Source organism: Plasmodium falciparum (genome assembly GCF_000002765.6).
Source record: "Plasmodium falciparum 3D7 genome assembly, chromosome: 13".
Lineage (NCBI taxonomy): Eukaryota > Apicomplexa > Aconoidasida > Haemosporida > Plasmodiidae > Plasmodium > Plasmodium falciparum.
In genome coordinates, this window is record NC_004331.3 from 1,069,554 (window position 1) to 1,090,328 (window position 20,775).

At 19.3% G+C, this 20,775-nt stretch overlaps 4 protein-coding genes across 4 annotated transcripts; 2 read left to right on the plus strand and 2 right to left on the minus strand.

Moving 5' to 3' along the window:
* Window positions 1–1,592: 1,592 nt before the first annotated feature.
* On the plus strand, window positions 1,593–6,194 carry PF3D7_1325800 (conserved Plasmodium protein, unknown function; the record flags this gene model as incomplete). Its single annotated transcript, XM_001349960.1, has 1 exon — window positions 1,593–6,194. The coding sequence occupies one exon, from the start codon at window positions 1,593–1,595 to the stop codon at window positions 6,192–6,194; it is 4,602 nt and encodes a 1,533-aa protein (XP_001349996.1).
* A 413-nt stretch (window positions 6,195–6,607) lies between these two features.
* Window positions 6,608–15,034, minus strand: PF3D7_1325900 (conserved Plasmodium protein, unknown function; the record flags this gene model as incomplete). Its single annotated transcript, XM_024473224.1, has 2 exons — window positions 6,608–6,646; window positions 6,803–15,034. The coding sequence occupies 2 exons, from the start codon at window positions 15,032–15,034 to the stop codon at window positions 6,608–6,610; spliced, it is 8,271 nt and encodes a 2,756-aa protein (XP_024328972.1).
* Window positions 15,035–16,232: 1,198 nt separating this feature from the next.
* On the minus strand, window positions 16,233–17,308 carry PF3D7_1326000 (conserved Plasmodium protein, unknown function; the record flags this gene model as incomplete). Its single annotated transcript, XM_001349962.1, has 4 exons — window positions 16,233–16,254; window positions 16,395–16,474; window positions 16,564–16,890; window positions 17,246–17,308. The coding sequence occupies 4 exons, from the start codon at window positions 17,306–17,308 to the stop codon at window positions 16,233–16,235; spliced, it is 492 nt and encodes a 163-aa protein (XP_001349998.1).
* Window positions 17,309–18,030: 722 nt separating this feature from the next.
* PF3D7_1326100 (WD repeat-containing protein, putative) lies at window positions 18,031–19,546 on the plus strand (the record flags this gene model as incomplete). The annotated part of the gene is made up of 4 exons (XM_001349963.1): window positions 18,031–18,071; window positions 18,201–19,006; window positions 19,208–19,327; window positions 19,503–19,546. 4 exons carry the CDS (start codon window positions 18,031–18,033, stop codon window positions 19,544–19,546), a joined length of 1,011 nt encoding a protein of 336 aa, XP_001349999.1.
* Window positions 19,547–20,775: the final 1,229 nt, after the last annotated feature.

The window sequence follows — 20,775 nt, forward strand, 5'->3', positions numbered from 1 at the left end:
AAATATATGTTTGCTACTGTTTTTTTTTTTTTTTATATTTTTTTTATATCTGATAGTCTTTATGAGAAGGATCCATTTGTTGAAATGATTTATTATATATACAGATATAAGTTTACATATATATAAATACATGTTATATATGATTTATATAATAAATCGTACACCTTCATATATGATATTCATAAAAGGAAAAAAAAACCTAGTAACACATTTAAACATAAAATAATTTTTTTATAGAAATATTCATATTTTTCCTCCTTAGAAAAGAAAAAAATTAAAATAACAAAACTTAGGAGTATTATAAATAATATATATATATTTATATATATATATATATATATATGTTTTTTTTTTTTTTTATTATTATAAAAAAAATATATTAACTTTTCCTTATTAATCTACAAAAATAATAATATGCTTCTAAGGATCCACATATATAAATCAATATATATAAATATAGGTTTATAGAAAAAAGAAAGAAAAAAAAAAAATAAAATAAATAAAAAGATGATGAAAAAAAAAAAAAAAAAAAAAAATAAAGTGAATCGTATTATTTTAACATTTAAGAAGAAGTAGATATAATTTCCATTCATAAATTGTTTAAGAAAATTTGAACAAAATATTTTTTTTTTTTATCATATCATATATATATATATATATATATATCTATATAACATTGTTTTAAATTTAAAGAAAAGAAGAACTAAACTCTTTTTATAAATTTTATCTATATATATATTTATTTTATAATTATGTAACAATCAATGTATATAAAATATATTATTATTTTTATATGTATATTTTTATAAGAGGAAAATCATTCTATAAAATAATCTAATTATAAAATTATCATTTCTATATATATATATATATATATATATATGTATTATTTGGGGAAAAAATCCCCATGAATACTTCATTTGATGAACCGATTTATACCTGATGAAGGTTAAAAATATAATAATAATAATAATAATAATAATAAAGATATAATAATTACATGTATGCATAACTATCTTTTATGATATATATATATATATATTTTTTTTTTTTTTTTTTTTTTTTTCGATGTGGTATATCTCGATATGTATGGGTTCAACAGCATTCTCTATATAGTTACTGTATAATTTTTAATTAATTCAATATTAATATTTATATTTATTTCTTTATTATACATCTACATGTAATTTTACATGCATGAACATATTACATATGTAAATATAAGTTTGAATAAATAAATATATATATATATATATATATATGTAATAAATTCATGTATTTTTTTTTTTTTTTTTTTTTTTTTTTTTTTTTTTTTTTACCCACATTTATTCCCGCATATAGTACATATACCATTTAATGTATATTATATGTGTGTGTAAATTTCCTTTTTTTTTTGAATAAGGAAAAAAAAAAAAAAAAAAAAAGGTACATCTTTCTGATTATGTTTTATTTTATCCTTTCATTAATTTTTTTATATTGAAATATTATTATTTTATAAATATATATATATATTTATTTATATATTTATATATTTATATTTATATATATATATATTTATATATTTATATATCCCATTTTGATAAAAGTATATGATGAATGATATTGTGACCTTATCGTATGATGTTATTTTGGAAAGGCTGGGGAAAAAATACTCTTATGAGATATCTCTGAGAAAATATTATGATATGATAAAATGTAGAAGGAATAAAGAGGAACATTTTTTGGAGGCCTCCAAAAAAGAAGAAGAAATTAAAGGTATGATTAACTTACATAATGAAGATATAAAAAATAATAAAATTAATGTAATTTGTAATGTACCAAATCAAGAAGTGCAATATAGAAGATCACAAGAGAAGCATGCAGACCAAAAAAAAGATGTAGATGGTATTAATGAAAAACAAAACGATTTTGATGAAGTGATATTATCATTATATACAGATCTTGTGGATCTTATGAATTATAATAATTTTTTTATAAAAGATTGTATAGTCACCTTTATTTTTGTTGATAAGGATGTGTATAAGGGGAAATTAGATTTATACTTTGGTAGAATAGAAGAAGAAAATAAAAATAGTTTTAATAATATGGGAAATGAATATTTAAATGATTATGATGATAATAAAGAAAAAGATAATATGATAGAAAAGAGAAATGATAATAATATTTATGATGATATTAATGAATATATTTTCTTTGAACATTATGAAATTTATGGAAATAAGATAAATAATATTAAGGATATATTAAGAAATACTTTTGAATGTTTATTTTTTGGTATGGTAGAACAATATAATATAATATTAAAAATAAATTATTGTCATCGTATTAAAGAAATATATAATTATATATTATTCAATGAAGAGATATATAAAACTCTTGAACATGCAGATTATATTGAAATAGATATAAATAAAATTCATTTTGATATTATAGATTATTCTTTTATCTTTTCCAAAAATTTAAAAAAATTTGTTAATTATTTAAAATATGTTAAAGATATACATTCATGTTCATATTTTATTTCTTTATTAATTCGTAACATAGCTTATACAAATAAAATATATAAATATACAGCTCAATTATTTATATATAATAATACAAATAATGAATGTGGTACTATATTTCTACGTTTTGTTGTAAATAACAAAAAAGAAATATTTGAAAAAATAGGTATTTTAAAAAGAAAATTTACTTCAGGCAATATACTTGACATTGATATTTCTATCTATGATCATATAAAAAATATATTTATTAATAAATATAATATGTCCTTTCCTGAGGAACGTATTATATTATCATATGTTAAATATTATTATGTATATAGACTTGTAAATATGAAAAAAAATTGTGATTATAACACAAATTATTCTTATATTTTCTCAACAAATAAAGAATCTAATATATCTAACACAACACATATAACATGTTCATCTAATAGTTACGAAACTTCAGATGTAAATTGCCAAGGACCTCTATATATTAAAAGAAAACAATTACAAAAAAATATTAGGAAATATATAAAATGTAAGGGGAAAAATAAACTCAATACTGTAAAGGACAAAACAAAATTAAGTGCTACACAGGAAATATATGATGATGATGATGATTTAAATGAATTATATAAAATAAATAATAATCAAAACAATTTTAAATCACCATCCGATTGTTACCTTGTGAGAAATGAATATAATCATAAAACAAGACAATACAAAAATAAAATTATTTATGATCATGATAATGTGTATTATTCTAATAAATGTGTTTCACAGGATGATTATAATTATTACAATGATACGTATGATGATGATGAAAAGGATGGCAATGTTCATAATAAGGATGTCCATAAGGATGTCCATAATAATATCCATAATGATGTCCATAATAATATCCATAATGATGTCCATAATAATATCCATAATGATGTCCATAATAATATCCATAATGATGTCCATAATAATATCCATAATGATGTCCATAATAATATCCATAATGATGTCCATAATAATATCCATAACGATGTCCATAATAATATCCATAACGATGTCCATAATAATATCCATAACGATGTCCATAATTATTATAATCAGCCAAACACATATGACAGGAAACAAAACTATAAAACTCTTCGTAATAACAAAAGAAGAAATAATAATAGATCAACGAAATATAAAAAGTGCGATGATAATTTTAATAAAGAAGAATCAATTAAAAAAATAAATCGAAAAAATAAAGAATATAATTATAACATAAATAAATATAATTCTGATTCTACTTACAAGAATAAATGTATTACATCTATTATATATGATGAAAAGGAGAATCAAAAAAAAGAAAGAAAAAAATATACACATAATAGTAGAGTTACCATATTAAATAATAAAAATTGTTCATCTAGACAAATCGTTACAAGAAGTATGAAATACAAAATGGATTGTTCCATTGAAACAAATATAGATTCTAAAAGTTCCTTAAACTATCTAGATATATTAGATGAAAAATTTCATATTAAAGAAAATATTATTATCGAAAATTTAATATTAGATGATGTACTTGAAAAAATGCTTACACAAAGGATAAATGTGCAGAATGATAATATTGTAACATTAAAAAATAGAAAAATAAAACCGTTGAATAAAAATGTGGATGTAAAGGATAATTATGTAAATTTTTATAGTGATGATAATGAATTTGAAGAAGAAATTAATAAATGTATATGGGTAAATGAACACACTCTCAAAAGGAATAAACGAAAAAAAAAAAAGAAAAGACAAAAAAAAATACACAAACATATACACAAACATATACAAAGCGAACTAGATAATATAAATAATTATATGATAAATAAATATAATAATGATATATATCAAGATATAATAAGTTGTGATCAAGGTTCTGAACATGGGGAAGATACATGTAATAATATAGAAAGGTTTTATAACGACAATGTTAAAATGAAGAATACATATAATTATAAAAAGAGACCTTATAATTATGCCACAGACATATCTAATAATAATGTTATGATGAATAAAAGAAGAAAAATATGCTCTATACAGAACGATGAAAATTTTGCTTTAAAAACAAATTATGCAGATGATAAAAAAATTGAAAAACCTTTATTTTCAGAATCTTTACCTTGTGATAAAAATGAAGGAAATAAAATGAAAAATTTATTTTATTCAGAATTTTTATTTGATTATAATCCTTGGAATGATAATGATGTGAATAAAAATCTTCGGGACGTTTTTTATGAAAAACAATTTTGTAAAATTATGAATGAGAATTTTGAGGTCTACACTATTGAGGATGAGGAGGAAGCTAATAAAGAGGAAAATAATAAAGAGGAAAATTATAAAGAGGAAGATAATAAAGAGGAAAATTATAAAGAGGAAGATAATAAAGAGGAAGATAATAAAGAGGAAGATAATAAAGAGGAAGATAATAAAGAGGAAGTTAATAAAGAGGAAGTTAATAAAGAGGAAGATAATAAAGAGGAAGATAATAAAGAGGAAAATTATAAAGAGGAAAATTATAAAAAGGAAAATTATAAAAAGGAAGATAATAAAGAGGAATTTAATAAAGAGGAATTTAATAAAGAGGAATATAAAGACGATCAATTTGATGAAGATCCATTTATTAAAGACCAATTTGTTGAAGAGGAACATATTGAGTATCATGATAATAATATAATAATAAAGAAACTTATCGAAGTATATAATGTAGAAAATGACAGTGTCGCAATGTATATTTTAAATAATGAAGATGAAAGTAAAAAGAATCCAAAACATCATCAACATATTTTTAACAACGATGAAAAAAAAGAAAGTAAAAGTATTGATTTATTTAATAAAGAAAATGATAAAGAGGAAAATAATAAGAATTCATTAAATAATAAAGAATATAAAGAGGATATAAAAAATAAGACATATAAAAGTATAAAAAATATAAACATGAAGTATTCAACAAATGTGTTGAAGAAATATCCAAATGATATATTGAAAAAAGGAATGATGAATAAAAATGTAATAAAAGAAAAGATGAATAATGAAAAATATAAAGATAATAAAATAAATAATAACCAGAATAAAAATAAAAAGCAATGTAAAAATTATTTTATTGATACTTGTAATAATAATAAACAAAATAATAATTCTGTTGAAATCATAAATATGAATAATATACCACATTCTAAATTTATGTATAATAATTATGAAAATGATTTAATAACAGAATCTGTATATAATGAAATTATGAAAAATCTTAGTAGAAATATGTACTTTTTGAATGATGAAGATAATATATTAACTTGTGTATATAATTATAAACATATATTGAAGAATATTTTATACTTGGAAAATGTTATAGAAAAATATAATATCCATATGAGTGTTATACATGTTTCAAATTTACAAAACGTCAAATCGAACCAAGAAAATAACAATTTATTAAATGAGAATCATCCAAATAAAATATCAGATGGAAATTATAATAAAAATAACCAAAAGGATAATCATATGGAAAAACTTAAACAAATAATTCATCATATAAAAAATAAATGTCGAGAATATAAAAATACATTATATAAATGTAAAAGATATATGTCCTGTAAATATATATATGGAAAACAAAATTGTGGCCTCTCTATAAATAGGCAAAAGAAAAAAAAAAAGAAAAAAAAAAGAAAAAATAAATAATAAAAAAAAAAAAAAAACTCTTTAATAAATTAAAAAAAATACACACACACATACACATATATATATATATATATATATATATATATATATATATTTATTTATTTATTTATATATTTATATCTGTTTATTTTTTTTTTTTTTTTTTTTTTTTTTTTTTTTTTTTTTTTTTGACAAACCAATATAATATTTAAGGATAAAAAAAATGAGTTATATAAAATGTTAATTTTTATCAACGAAAAAAAAAAAATTTAAGGTTAGTATTTACAACATAAAAATAAAAAGATACATACGTACAAAATGTTTATGAAGTATTGAAAAAATAACATTCAAAAAATGTACAAACATATGAATAAATAAATAAATAAATAAATATATGTATGTATGTATGTATGTATGTATGTATTGTTATTATTTTAAAAATCGAAGAACAGAGATACATTGCTAGATGAATCCTGAAAAGAAAAAAAAAAAAAAAATAATAATGTCTCAAGGTCTTTACATATATATATTTACATTTATATATATGTTTATGTTTTATGTTTACGTTTATGTTTATTTTTATGTTTACTTATTCATTTTTATTATTTTTCGTTTCCTTATATGTTTACCTCATCGGAGAGTTTTCCTATAGCCCGTTGTAAATTATTATTTTTTTTTTTTTTTTGGGGAGATGTGGATGATTGAATTGATGTATTTTCTAGAAAATTATGATTATATAGATTTCTTTTATTATGAGAATATTTTTTTATTTTAATATTTTGATTTTTTTTTTTTTTTTCATTTATTTTTTGTTTATTTAATGAAGTATTATCATCAGTAAGCTGTAAAATGTGGCTATGATTTGTGTGTAAATATATTTTATTATTTTTATTATTTTTAATATACATATTATAATTTATTTCATTTTCTTTAACAAATATATAAGAAGAACAAATATATCTGGGGATATTAATAAAAATATTTATAATTTGTGTATAAAATTGTTTAATATATGAAATATTAATGTAAGCATTTTTATAAATCTTTTTATATATATAGAAAATAAAAAGAATAATTTTTTCTTTTAAAAGAAATAAAATTTTATAAATTTTTTTCATATGAATTGTAGATGTAATATTTTCCTTAATATGGAAATTTTTTAACTTATCATTTTTATCTTTTAAAATAAGATTTGTTAAAGAATTTTTTTTTTTTTCTTTTGTATTTGAATTATTATTATCTATAATAATATTTGGATCTGCATTTTCAACATTTTGATTATCTGTTTGTTTAAAATGAAAAATGCTATTTGATGAAATACGTGATGGTGATGGTGATGACATATGTGAACACACAGAAGATGATGTATTTTTATTAGTATCTCTTTTATGTAACAAGGTTTTATTTTTATTTTTTAATAATATGATTTCATCATTTAATTTGTTAATTTGGTTAATACAATTATTTATTTTCTTATGATTATTATGCTCATCATTTGTTGTATAAGTATATTCGTCCTTATCATCTTTCATTATTATTTCTTTCTTGTTAAGTATCCATTCGTGATGATATTTCATATACATATTAAAATATGTATTTTTTTCCTCTGTAAGTTCATTTAATAAATTATTTGTAATTTCTTTATCTTTTAATAAAATATGTATTTCTAATTTTAAGTCTTTAATAATTAAATCTTTCTCTTCAATTAATTGTATTTTATTTTTTATATTTTCTTTATAAATATTTATCAAATCTTCTTTGTTCGAAATTATTTCTTTAAAGTTATTTTCTGTATTTCTTATTTTTTCATTACAACTATTGTTTATATGTTTTATATATGAATCTATTTTTGAATAATTGTCTATTAACTTATAAATATATTTTATATTTAATATATCACTTTTTGTTATATCATCATTAAATAATAAAAATACATTATGTATATTATCATAATTATTTTTTATACATAATATAATATTGCATAGAATATCATGAAGTATATTCATCCTTTTGTTCTCATGAAGACATGTACGGTATTCCTCAATCATTATTTCAGCCTCTTTAAAAATTGATACATCAAAAGGGTTAATATTGTTTGTGTATGTATTCATATATAGTTTGTCATTTGGTATAACCACCTCATGGTTTAAATGGTTCATGTGGCTACTATTTGTATTGTTTGATTGTTCGGCATCTTTACAATTTGTAATGTTTGATTGTTCGGCATCTTGACAATTTGTAATGTTTGATTGTTCGGCATCTTTACAATTTGTAATGTTTGATTGTTCGGCATCTTGACAATTTGTAATGTTTGATTGTTCGGCATCTTTACAATTTGTAATGTTTGATTGTTCGGCATCTTGACAATTTGTATTGTTTGATTGTTCTTCATCTTTACAATTTGTATTGTTTGAATTATCCACCTGATTCATATTTATCTTATCACTCTTGCAATAATAAATTTCAGTCCTTTCTTCTCCTTGATGAATATCCCTTTTTGTATTATCATCAATAGGTTTAATATTTGTGACTAGCGAATTATTATATTTTATGTACAATTCATTTAAATAAAATATACAACAGATAAAGAAAATCATAATATTCTTGACTTCATAATTTTTCATGAATTCTTTAAAATTTATCATTTTTTTTTCTTTTTTATAAAAATATATTGATGTTTGATTTTTTGGGATACCAAAAAATTGTGAAGAGGATGATTCATGGTCGTTTTGTTCATGTGTATAATTATGAAAATAATTTTCTTTTTTTTGATTTGAATCATTATAAAAATGAATAAAATTGAGTTTATCTGTACTTTCTTTATAATTCTTATGTTCATTATTATGTTCATTATTATGTTCATTATTATGTTCATTATTATGATCATTATGTTCATTATTATTATCATTATTGTTATTATGTTCATTATTATTATCATTATTGTTGCTGTAACCATTTATTTTATCATCCCTTATGTTATTATCATTTTTCCGTTTTCCCTCATCAAAGCACACATTATAATTACATTCACTTTTCTCGTTATTATAAAAACTATTTATATTATCATCATTTGATGATTTAACATTTATTGGTGATATATAATGAACACATACTTTTTTGTTATAAACATTTTGTGTGTACTTATATTTATCATCACATTCGTTTATCTCGTTTACATAATTATTCACATTATTTATTTCATTTTCATTTTGTATATAATTAAATAAGCACATAGAGATATCATTTAAATTGTTATTATTTAGAAGCATGTGTTTCATAGGATCATTATTTTTAAAAAATAAAATAGTATGAATAATATATTTTATTTGTCTTATTTCTTTTCTCATGTTATGTATAAAATTAAATATTTGACTACACACAGAATTGTTAATAGCATAAGGGTTTGTTTTTTCAACATTGTTGTTGTTGTTATTATTATTATTATTTTCATCCTTATATACATTGGTATCCATATAATTTTTTACTTTCAACTTATTTTTTTTTTTCTTGTTAGATTCATCTTTTTTGATAAGAATTTTTTTATATTTCAAATTAACATAAGAACATGTACATATATGTATATTAAAAGGAATATTTTTTATTATATATTTTTCCATTTTAAATATTTTTTTTTTTTTATTATTATTATTTGTTTTATTCTCTTTATCATAATAACAACTTGATAATTTTTCCTTAACATTATTTTGATGAGTAGAACATATATGATTTTTATCACAAGCATGTTTTTTGTGCACTGCATAATTTTCAATATTATTATTTTTACTATGTTGTGAATTTTCGTTCATATTATTATATACACAATAAACAGGATCTAATGTATTAGTTCGTGTAGTTGTTATTTTTTTTTCAATAATTAAATTATTTCCTATATTCTTATTTTTATATATATTATTAGTAAAAGGATTACTTACAAAAGAATCAAAATTTAAATAATAATCCATATTATTTATTGTATCCCTGTTTATATTATTATTATTATTATTATTCATTATGATATTATAATAATTTATATATTCATTGAATATATTTATTAAAAACATATCTACATAGAATCCTTTACAATTCTCACATAAAATTAATGTATGATATAAATCTTTAGAGTATTCTCTTATTTTCTTTTTTAAAATTCTTAAATCATTATCATGATTAATATTGTCTTGTATATCTTTAGGGTTATAAAAAAAAAAATCATCATCCAAAAAAGAATGGCTAGTTTGTACATACTTATTTTTCATTTTTATTGTATGTGTGTGTAAAAGTCTCTCTTTTTTTTTTCTAAAGGGAATATTTGACCTGGAATAATATTTATTATAAAAATTATCATCACACAATTTAGTATCATCATAAAAATTATCATCACAAAATTTAGTGTCACCATAAAAATTATGATCACACAAATTAGTATCATCATAAAAATTATCATCACACAATTTAGTATCACCATAAAAATTATGATCACACAATTTAGTATCATCATAAAAATTATCATCACACATTTTAGCATCATCATATTCCTTATTTGTATAGTCCATACTATCGGAGGAATATTTCAATATTTCTATTAACGATTCTACATCTCTATTTGAATTATTTCCTCCTTGGCTGTGCACATTTTTCTTATTATACATATAAATATTTTTTTCTTTTCTTTTCTTTTCATTATGAATTTGTGTAATTTTTTTTTTATTACTTTGGGACATCATCATATTATCCCTTTCAGAATATTTGATTATAGCCTTTTCATTGTTTATATGATTTTTTTTTTTTTTTTTTTTTCCATCTCCTTTTCTTATTATATATGCATCACTTGAGGATTCGTATTTTTTATATATATGATTGTAAGAATTACTAGAATAAGATGATATGTATGAATAATTTCTATTTCCTTTGTTTGAATATTTCATATCTGTATGGTATTCATCATTTGTATTATAGATATATATATATTTTTTTTTATTATTATTATTATTATTATTATAAAATGTATTCATAGTTTGTGTATAAGCATTCATATTTGTAGGTGTTACTTGTATTTTTTTATTCTTTAACATATTATTTTTTATCATCATTTTTTTTATATTAAAATCATGTACCCCACACATATTAGTAACAACACCTTTATCATTTCTTTGAACATCATTTGTTTGTGTACATTTTATATAACAATTTATTTCATCGGTTTGTATGAAATCATGTGTAATATTCTTCTGCTCCATATTTATATTCTCTATATGTGTGTTAACACTTTTTTCAGTTCTATTTATTTCTTCTGTATTTACGCTAGAGTTCATAAAAGAAATCTCATCTTTTGTGTCTACTTTTTGGTCATATACAATTTTTTCATCTGTATTTATTTCTTTATTTAAATATTTATTTGTGTTCGTAAGAATATTATCTGTCTGGCAATTGAAATCTTTTTTGTCAGGTGATATAATATTTGTTGTTTGGCAATTAAAATCTTTTTTGTCAGGTGATATAATATTATATGTCTGACAATTAAAGTCTTTTTTGTCAGGTAATATAATATTATCTGTCTGACAATTGAAATCTTTTTTGTCAGGTGATATAATATTTCCTGTTTGACAGTTAAAGTCTTTTTTGTCAGGTAATATAATATTATCTGTCTGACAATTAAAGTCTTTTTTGTCAGGTAATATAATATTTCCTGTCTGACAATTGAAATCTTTTTTGTCAGGTAATATAATATTTCCTGTTTGACAGTTAAAGCCCTTTTTTATATTAGCATCATTTATATTGTTTCCTTTTATTATATCATCATTTATATGATTACCTTTTATGTCATTATTTTTTATAATATCTAATTTGATATTATCTGTGGTTACAATTTCTTTATTTTTAATATGCCTTTCTAATATATCAACTGTTTCTTGATATGAATATTTCTTTTCAGTTTCTTCCATAAAATTATCATCTTTATGATTATTATAATAAACATTTGTTGTGTGTGTGTTCTCCATATAAGGAATATGTTCATTATTTATTGTATTTTTGTGGATTTGTACATTTTCTTCATTGATTCCTTCTGTTTGTATTAAATCATTCAATAAATATTCCATATTTTTGGAGAGTTTATTATTTTTGATTTTTAATTTATGGACAATTTTTTTTAAGGATTCATTTTCTAATTTTAGTTCTGAACAATAAATTTTATAATGATTAATATTATGTTCACTTTGTTGGCTATGATTTATATCTAATTCACTTAATGAAAAATTACTTTTGTTTAAGAAACTGTTCATTTTATCGAACGATAAATTGTTCACATTGTTCACATTGTTTACACTGTTTACATTATTGACATTATTCACATGATTGGCATTATTCACATGATTGGCATTATTCACATGATTGGCATTATTCACATTATTCACATCATTCACATTATTCACATGATTGGCATTATTCACATCATTCACATTATTCACATTATTCACATTATTCACATTATTCACATTATTCACATTATTCACATCATTTACATTATTATGAATACATTCTTGTTTAAATTTTTCTTCAAAATGTATACACAAATTATGTATATGTTCAAAATCCTTTTCTAGTATATTATATTTATCTAAAAGTGAAGTATAATTTTCATTTTTTTTATCAATTATAACATTTTTTAATTGTAATTCTTGTACCATTTGTATTTTTTCATTATTTAATTCTTCATATTGTTTTTGTAATATTTCATTTTCATCTATTAATCTTTTTAATTGTATTGTTAAAACATTTTCATTATTTTTATCTTTATCATTATAACATTCTTTCTTTAGATTATTTCCTTTTTCGAAATAATAATAACCTTGTAAACTTTCATTCATATTATTATATGACATAATCATATTTTCACTTTCATAAAAATTATGATATTTAAATGTATCAATTTTATCATGTTGATTAATAGAAATAATTCTTAATAGTTCATTTAATTCATCGGTTAAACTTGAACATTTTTCTTTATATTTTTCTATTTCTTCTTTTTTCTTTACATTATCTATATTAATAATTTCTAATTCTTTTGTTATTTCTATAAATTCTTCTTTCTCTTTTAATAATTCTTTAATCTGTTCTTCATTATTTTTTAAATTCATATTATACGTATTTTCTAAATTTTCCATATCTTTCTTTAACTGAACAATTTTTATAGCTTGCTTTTCTATATATGCATTAGCTGCATCTAATCGTTTTGTTTGTGATTGTAATAAAAATGAATATTCTGTTTCTTTTTTTATGCTCATATCTAATTCATTTTCTAGTTGATTAAAAAAAATCATTTTCTGATTTTTCAAATTGTTTATTACATTATTTAATTCGATAATTTCACTACTTTTTAATAACAATGTATCTTTCAGTTGTCTATTTTCAACTTCAATAATGTTTAAAGGTTCAGCACCTGGCAGATTATTCTGAATGTACACATTACTACAACTACTACTATTATTATTATTATTGTTTTTATTGTTTTTATTGTTTTTATTTAAGTCACTTATATAATTCTCTATTACCTTTTCATATTCCTCATTTTTTCTTTTCTCATTTTCCAAATAACTATTTTTTATTTGAACTTCACACTTTAATCGAAATATTATATGTTTATAATTTATAATGTCATTTTCCATAGCTTTATATATTTCATTATTTTCTAAATCATAATAATGATTCTCTTTATTTGTACTATCATTCTCAGGAATTATATTTCCCAGCATATTCATTTTTTCCCTTTTTTTTTCTACTTCTATTTCTTTTTCTTTTTCTTCTTCTTCTTCTTTTTCTTCTTTTTCTTCTTTTTCTTCTTTCCTTTTATTCTTTTTACTTCCTGTGCTTGTAGAATTATTACTATTAGATATTATATCGTTTATACATGTACTACCGTTTTCCCCTATATTTAATATATACGTCGTGCTTTTGCTCACACAATGTATATTCTCATTATTGAAGAAGTAATCTTGTGCATCCTTGGTTTTTATGTTTTTTCTACCAGGTGCATTTAATGCGTGTATGCACTTTGAATCATTCACACTATTTATATTGTTCACATTGTTCATATTATCCATATTATCCATATTATTCACACTATCCATATTATTCACATTATTCACATTATTCATATTATCCATATTATCCATATCAATTAATTCTCCATAAACCGAACGATCATTTGATAAATTCCCCTCATGTCGAAATTCATTTTGCACCTTACCATTATTACGAAGAATACATGAATGTTCATTATTATCATGTATTTCAGAACCTACATTATGATTATTCATATCCACAGGATACATGTTTTTTATAATTATGTTTCCTTCGTTTAACATTAAATTGTTATCATCTAACACAAAATTATTATTACTATTATCTTCCTTATTGTTTTCATTAATATTTCCAAATTTGTTCATATATATTTGATCGTTATTTTTTTTAAAAGAAAGATTTAAGGCATTATTATACATATAATCATAATTGTTTTTACAATAAGTTTCAGGGACATTTATTATATCTTTCTTTTCGAATTTCATATGATTAATATCTTTACTCTCCCCTTGGGCACTATTTAAGTCTTCATAATTATTATCAATATAATTATCGTTCACCATTTTTTCATTACTGTCAACAAAAGAACTAGTACATGACATACCACAATCTATTTCTTGTGGTCTTTCAATATCATTATTTAAAATATTTTCATATGAACAATCAAAATTTAAAAGATTATCATTCATGTTATTATGTTTCTTATCTCCATCCTTTCCTTCAACTTGTACAGGGATATTCATAACATCCTTCATATTAACAAATGAATTATTCACGTCCATAATTATTTCTCTTTACATTTTAAAAAAAAGATCAATCAATCAAAATATATAAAACATTTAAAATACAAAAAAAAAAAAAAAAAAAACACACAAACAAATGAATAAATATATAAGACTAATGTGTTTTAATATTTTACTTTTTATCCTTTATTTTTTTCTTAAATCAGTGTGTATATTTTAAGAGGAAAACACAAGAAAAAAAAAAAAAAAAATAAAGATAAAATAAATAACTTTTAAATACACACGTAAAATATATTGTGTATAAGGTTTATATATATTATTTTTTTTTATTATAATAAAAAATATTCATACAATAATAATATATATATAAAATATATTTATATATATATATATATATATATATATTTATTTATTTATTATTCTTAAAAAAAAAAAAAAAATGCGTATGCATATAAAAAAAAAATATATATTTTAGATATTTTATGAGATACGCGAAACTTTATTATTATGATTATATATATATATATTTTTTTTTTTTTGTTCATATTTCTAAAGAACTTATCCATATATACAATTTTTAATTTTAATTGTATATATTCATACTAATAAAATATTTCTTTTCTAATTAAGAAATATGAATAAAAACCGGAGAGCATTTAGAATATCCATTTTTTTTATGGTTCATTAAAAGATAAAAAAAAAAAGGAAATTATATATATATATATATATATATATATATTTAGACATTTAAAGTTTTTAAGCATGTGTAATAATTATATGTAAATATTTATACATTTATATATACTTTATTTATTATTTTTTTCATTCAATAGTTATACCTTTCCCTGAGCCCTTTACATAACAAGCATATAATAATAATAATATAACATAATATATATATATATTTTATTTATTTATTTAATTTATTTTTTCTATTTTATCTTTCTATGCTGTATTGCAACTTTCACTGTTTTGGTCTTATAAAAAAATGCACCCATAAAATTATATGGTCTTGTATATAAGTTGTATAACAAATTTTACAGAAAAAATATAAATTAAGGATAAAAAAAAAAATATATGTATTAACATAATTGTGGTAAATGAAAAAAAAAAAAAAAAACAATAATATTGAATCTATTATTTTTTCATTAAACCTTAAAAATATATATATATATATATATATATATATTACATTTTTTATCTTTTTCCTTTATATTGTACATAATTAAAGATAATATCATGCGTGTTCAACTGACCACCTAAAAAAAAAAAAAAAAAAAAAAAAATTAATAACATTACTCATTCTACAAATATAACCATAAAATGCATATATATATATATATATATATATATATATATATATATATTTTTTTTTTTTTTTTTTTTTTTTTTTTCTCACATAAATCTTGTAAAAAAAAATGGGAAGCATATAATACACGTTATTATTAAAGGGGAGAACATGTCTAATCTAACATCGACCTATAAAACAAAAAAAAAAAAAATATAATATATATAAATATATTTATATAATAAATACATAAATATTTAGAGCAAATATTTTATATTACATATTGCGATATTTTATATCTCTTTGGTGGTAAAGGGATTTTCATTCCATTATATAAGCATTTTGTAAATAAGCTTGTTTTAAAATTTTCTGTAAAATCTTTTTGTTTATTCATAAAGCTATAACTACTATTATAATCAAGCTTTCTATCAGCTCTTTTAATACCTTTAATTTCTAATGGTTTTAAATATGGACAGTATTTATAATCTATATTTCCCGCGTCTATATTTTCTCCTATATATGAAACGTCACTCTCTTGTTTTACATTTATATTCTCGATAACATCATTCTGTGCATTCGTATTAATTTTATGCAAATTTCCTACTATCTGAAGGGAAAATTTATATAATAATAAAAAGAAACAAATTTTTTATCATAAAAAAAAATTATACATATAAATATAAATATATACATATATACATATATACATATATATATATATTTGATTTAGTATTAACAATATGGTAAGTTATTTCTGCTACTACAAAAAAAATTATATTACAACTAACATTATATATATATATATATATGTATATTTTTTTTTTTTTTTTTGTCTGTATATTTTTCTTCCTTTAAATAACATTATATATAAACATACAAAATATATTCATTTTTTTTTTTTTCCTCATTAAAAAAAAAAAAGAAAAAAAATACTGCACATTTTTCTTTACAATATTTATTACCTTATGATTTATAAAACAAGGTATAAATTTACCCTGAATTCTTTTGAAATAATTTATCATCATTGTTATTTTATTATTTCCCTGAACATATGAATTTTGTTATATTATACATATATATATATATATATATATATATATAATAACATAACATTATAAAACTTAAATAATATATATATATATATATGTTATATTATTTTTAATAAAAAAAAAAAAAAATTAAAAAAATTAAAAAATAATTTTATATATATATATATATATATATATCAATATATTGTGTATGGAACAAAATTTGTAGTTTGTCCCATGCATGTTCCATTAAAATATATTATATATATTATATATATATATATATATATTTATATATATATATGTAGGGATATATATATTTTTATATATAAGAATGCCCAAATGTATTTATTACCTATATTTATATAGAATATTTTTTTCATAAATTTAATAATAAAATTATTTTGTAAAATTAATTAAAAATAAAATAAATATAAATAAATATAAATATATATATATATATTTATGTATATATATTTATATCATATAATCATTAATAATATATAAAAATATTATATTAAAAATGATATTCATATAATATTAATAATTTTATGAATTCTGGATAAGTGTAAATATAATATATTATTAGATATAATTAAAAGTAAAAAGATTTATCATACATAAATATATATATATATGTAACGATTCGATCTATATATGTACACATAAATATTTTTTGTTTTCGTTTTTTAACCTTTTTACTTTCCAAGAGAGTCATAATGGATGATGAAGTTGTCATTGATTCCAACCTCATGAAAAAGTATATTATAAAAATAAATAAATAAATAAATATTATATATATATATATATATTTTTTATATTTGTATGTAATATTTCTTACGGGTAATGTTTCATTTTATATAATTCCTGTTTTTTTCATTTTTTTAAGGTTTGAAATATGTGCCAATTTTAATAATGAAGGATATATAACAAGCATAGATTTATTAAATAATATAATAGCTACTACGAATACAAAGAATATAATAAAAATATATGATATATGTGAGAGGAAAGAAAAGTTAACATATAGTGTTCAAGATTTAGTAATAAACGATATTAAATTATTAAAGAAAGATTTGAAAGAAAATAATGGGTTATCCATAAATTATGAAATACAAGAATGTTTGTTTACAGCATATGAAAAAAACAAAAAAAACAAAATATATCATTATGATTTAATAAATAAAAAAGTATTACATATATATGACTTATCTGATGAAATAATTAATAATAGTTTTGTGTTACATCCAAATACTCATATATTTATTGTTGTATTAAAAAGTAAAGAATTAATTGTATATAATATAAAAAATAAATCTATAATATATAAGACAAACGTTCAAAATAATAATTGTATAGTCTGTTATAATAAATCAGGTATATTATATGGTTATACAGGTAATGTAAATACAATTTATTTATGTAGTTGTTTTGGTGATGATTATAATGATGATTATTTTGCAAGCTTTGATATATCCAAGGTAACAGCAAATGATAATTATTGTATACACATTGATTTTTCTTATGATGAAAAAAAAATGCTTATAACTACAAAAAATAATTCCATATATACATTGGATGCATATACAGGGCATTTTTTATATTCATATAATTTTATGTATGAAAACAATTCTTACATATCTTCTTATTTATCTTATCCCATTTTTTCGTTCGACTCAAATTTTGTATTATCGGGTAATGTATATAGGAAAGTACAAACAGTAAATAAATAAATATATATATATATATATATATGAATATTTTATATGTATTTAATATATTTTATATATTTTATATATATTTTACATATTTTACATATTTTATATATTTTTTGTACTTCATTTTATTGCCTTATATCCTTATTTTACAATTTATTATTTTTTTCTTTATTTCAAGGTGGACAAGATGGCCATCTGCATATATGGGATGTACAAGGAAATCATGTGATCAAAAATAACATAAAAAATAATATTTTATATATTAAGTGGGTTTATAACAGGCTGGCATTTGTAACAAGTAAATATATTAATAATTTGTGAAAGAAGATGGAATAATATATTTGATTTTATAAGTATATATTGCTCTGTATTTTGAATATCCACATTTAAGTACATACGTAATATTATATATATATATATATATTTACTTATATATGTATATATTTTTTTTTTTTTTTTTTTTTTTTTTTTAGCTAGCAACAATCTATTAATTTGGAAGCCGTCCAAAAACTTTTGAGAAAGGTGGTATTAAAAGAATAACCTATGAATAAAGAAATAAATGTGTATAAAAGAAATATATACATATATATATATATATATATATTTACATATATATTTACATATATATATTTTTTTTTTATATATTGCATCCTTTTTTATTTTTTAATTTGAACTTCTTGGGTGCCTTTTGTTTATTTGTTTTAATTTTGAAATCTCCGATTCGTATTTTTTATTTTATTTTTATAAGACGAAAGAATCCTAATTTTTTTACATAAAAAATGATATTATTTATGGAACAAATATCACATTTAATCTCATACATAAAGAATATTGAAATATGAGGAAAAGATCAAATTGTTTTATTTAAAAAAAGAAATACAAGAACAAAATGTTAATGAACAAGAAGAAAAATATATAAGTGGAAAAAAAAGTAAAAGAACAAAACAAAAATTTTAAAATTAATGATGAAAAGAAACATAATAATAAGAATGATAATAAAATAAAATAAAATAATAAAAATATAATTTATCCTCTTTTATTTTAAATACCTCAATATTTTGTGATAATAAATTTGAAAAGAAGAAATATTATGTGGACCAAAATTGAAAAATAAAAATTATGTGATAAAAAAAAATGAAATAACAAAGGGTATCCTTAATTATATATATGAGGATGCATTTGGTATATAATAGTTGAATCATGTATATATATATATATATATATAAAGAAATTAAAGACGAAAAAAAAAAAAAAAAAAAATATACATATTATTTATGTATAAATAATAAATATGAAAGTTCCATAAGAAACGATATTAATAGAACATATACAAAGCATATATTATTTAAGAATAATTATGAAAAGTAACAATAGATATTCTTTAATTATTTAAAAGCATATAGTAATTATAACAAAGTGTTGAATAATGGTCAAGGTGTGGTATTTATATAGTAGCAACGCTTATGTTGTATATGAATGAAAAACATGCTTTTTATATGTTATAATAGTTTTATTAGATAAATTCAGATTATGTGATTTTTTTCCATCACATATTTCTTTATTAAATGAATATAAATATATAAATATATATATATATATATATATATATATATATATATGTGTATATATGGGGCATAAATTATTTCAAAAAATGTTCCTCCTTCATTTTATGGAGAGTCATAAAATACGTAATCCCATATAATATTAACATGTCATTTTCCCAAAAGGAAGAAAATAAAAGTCATG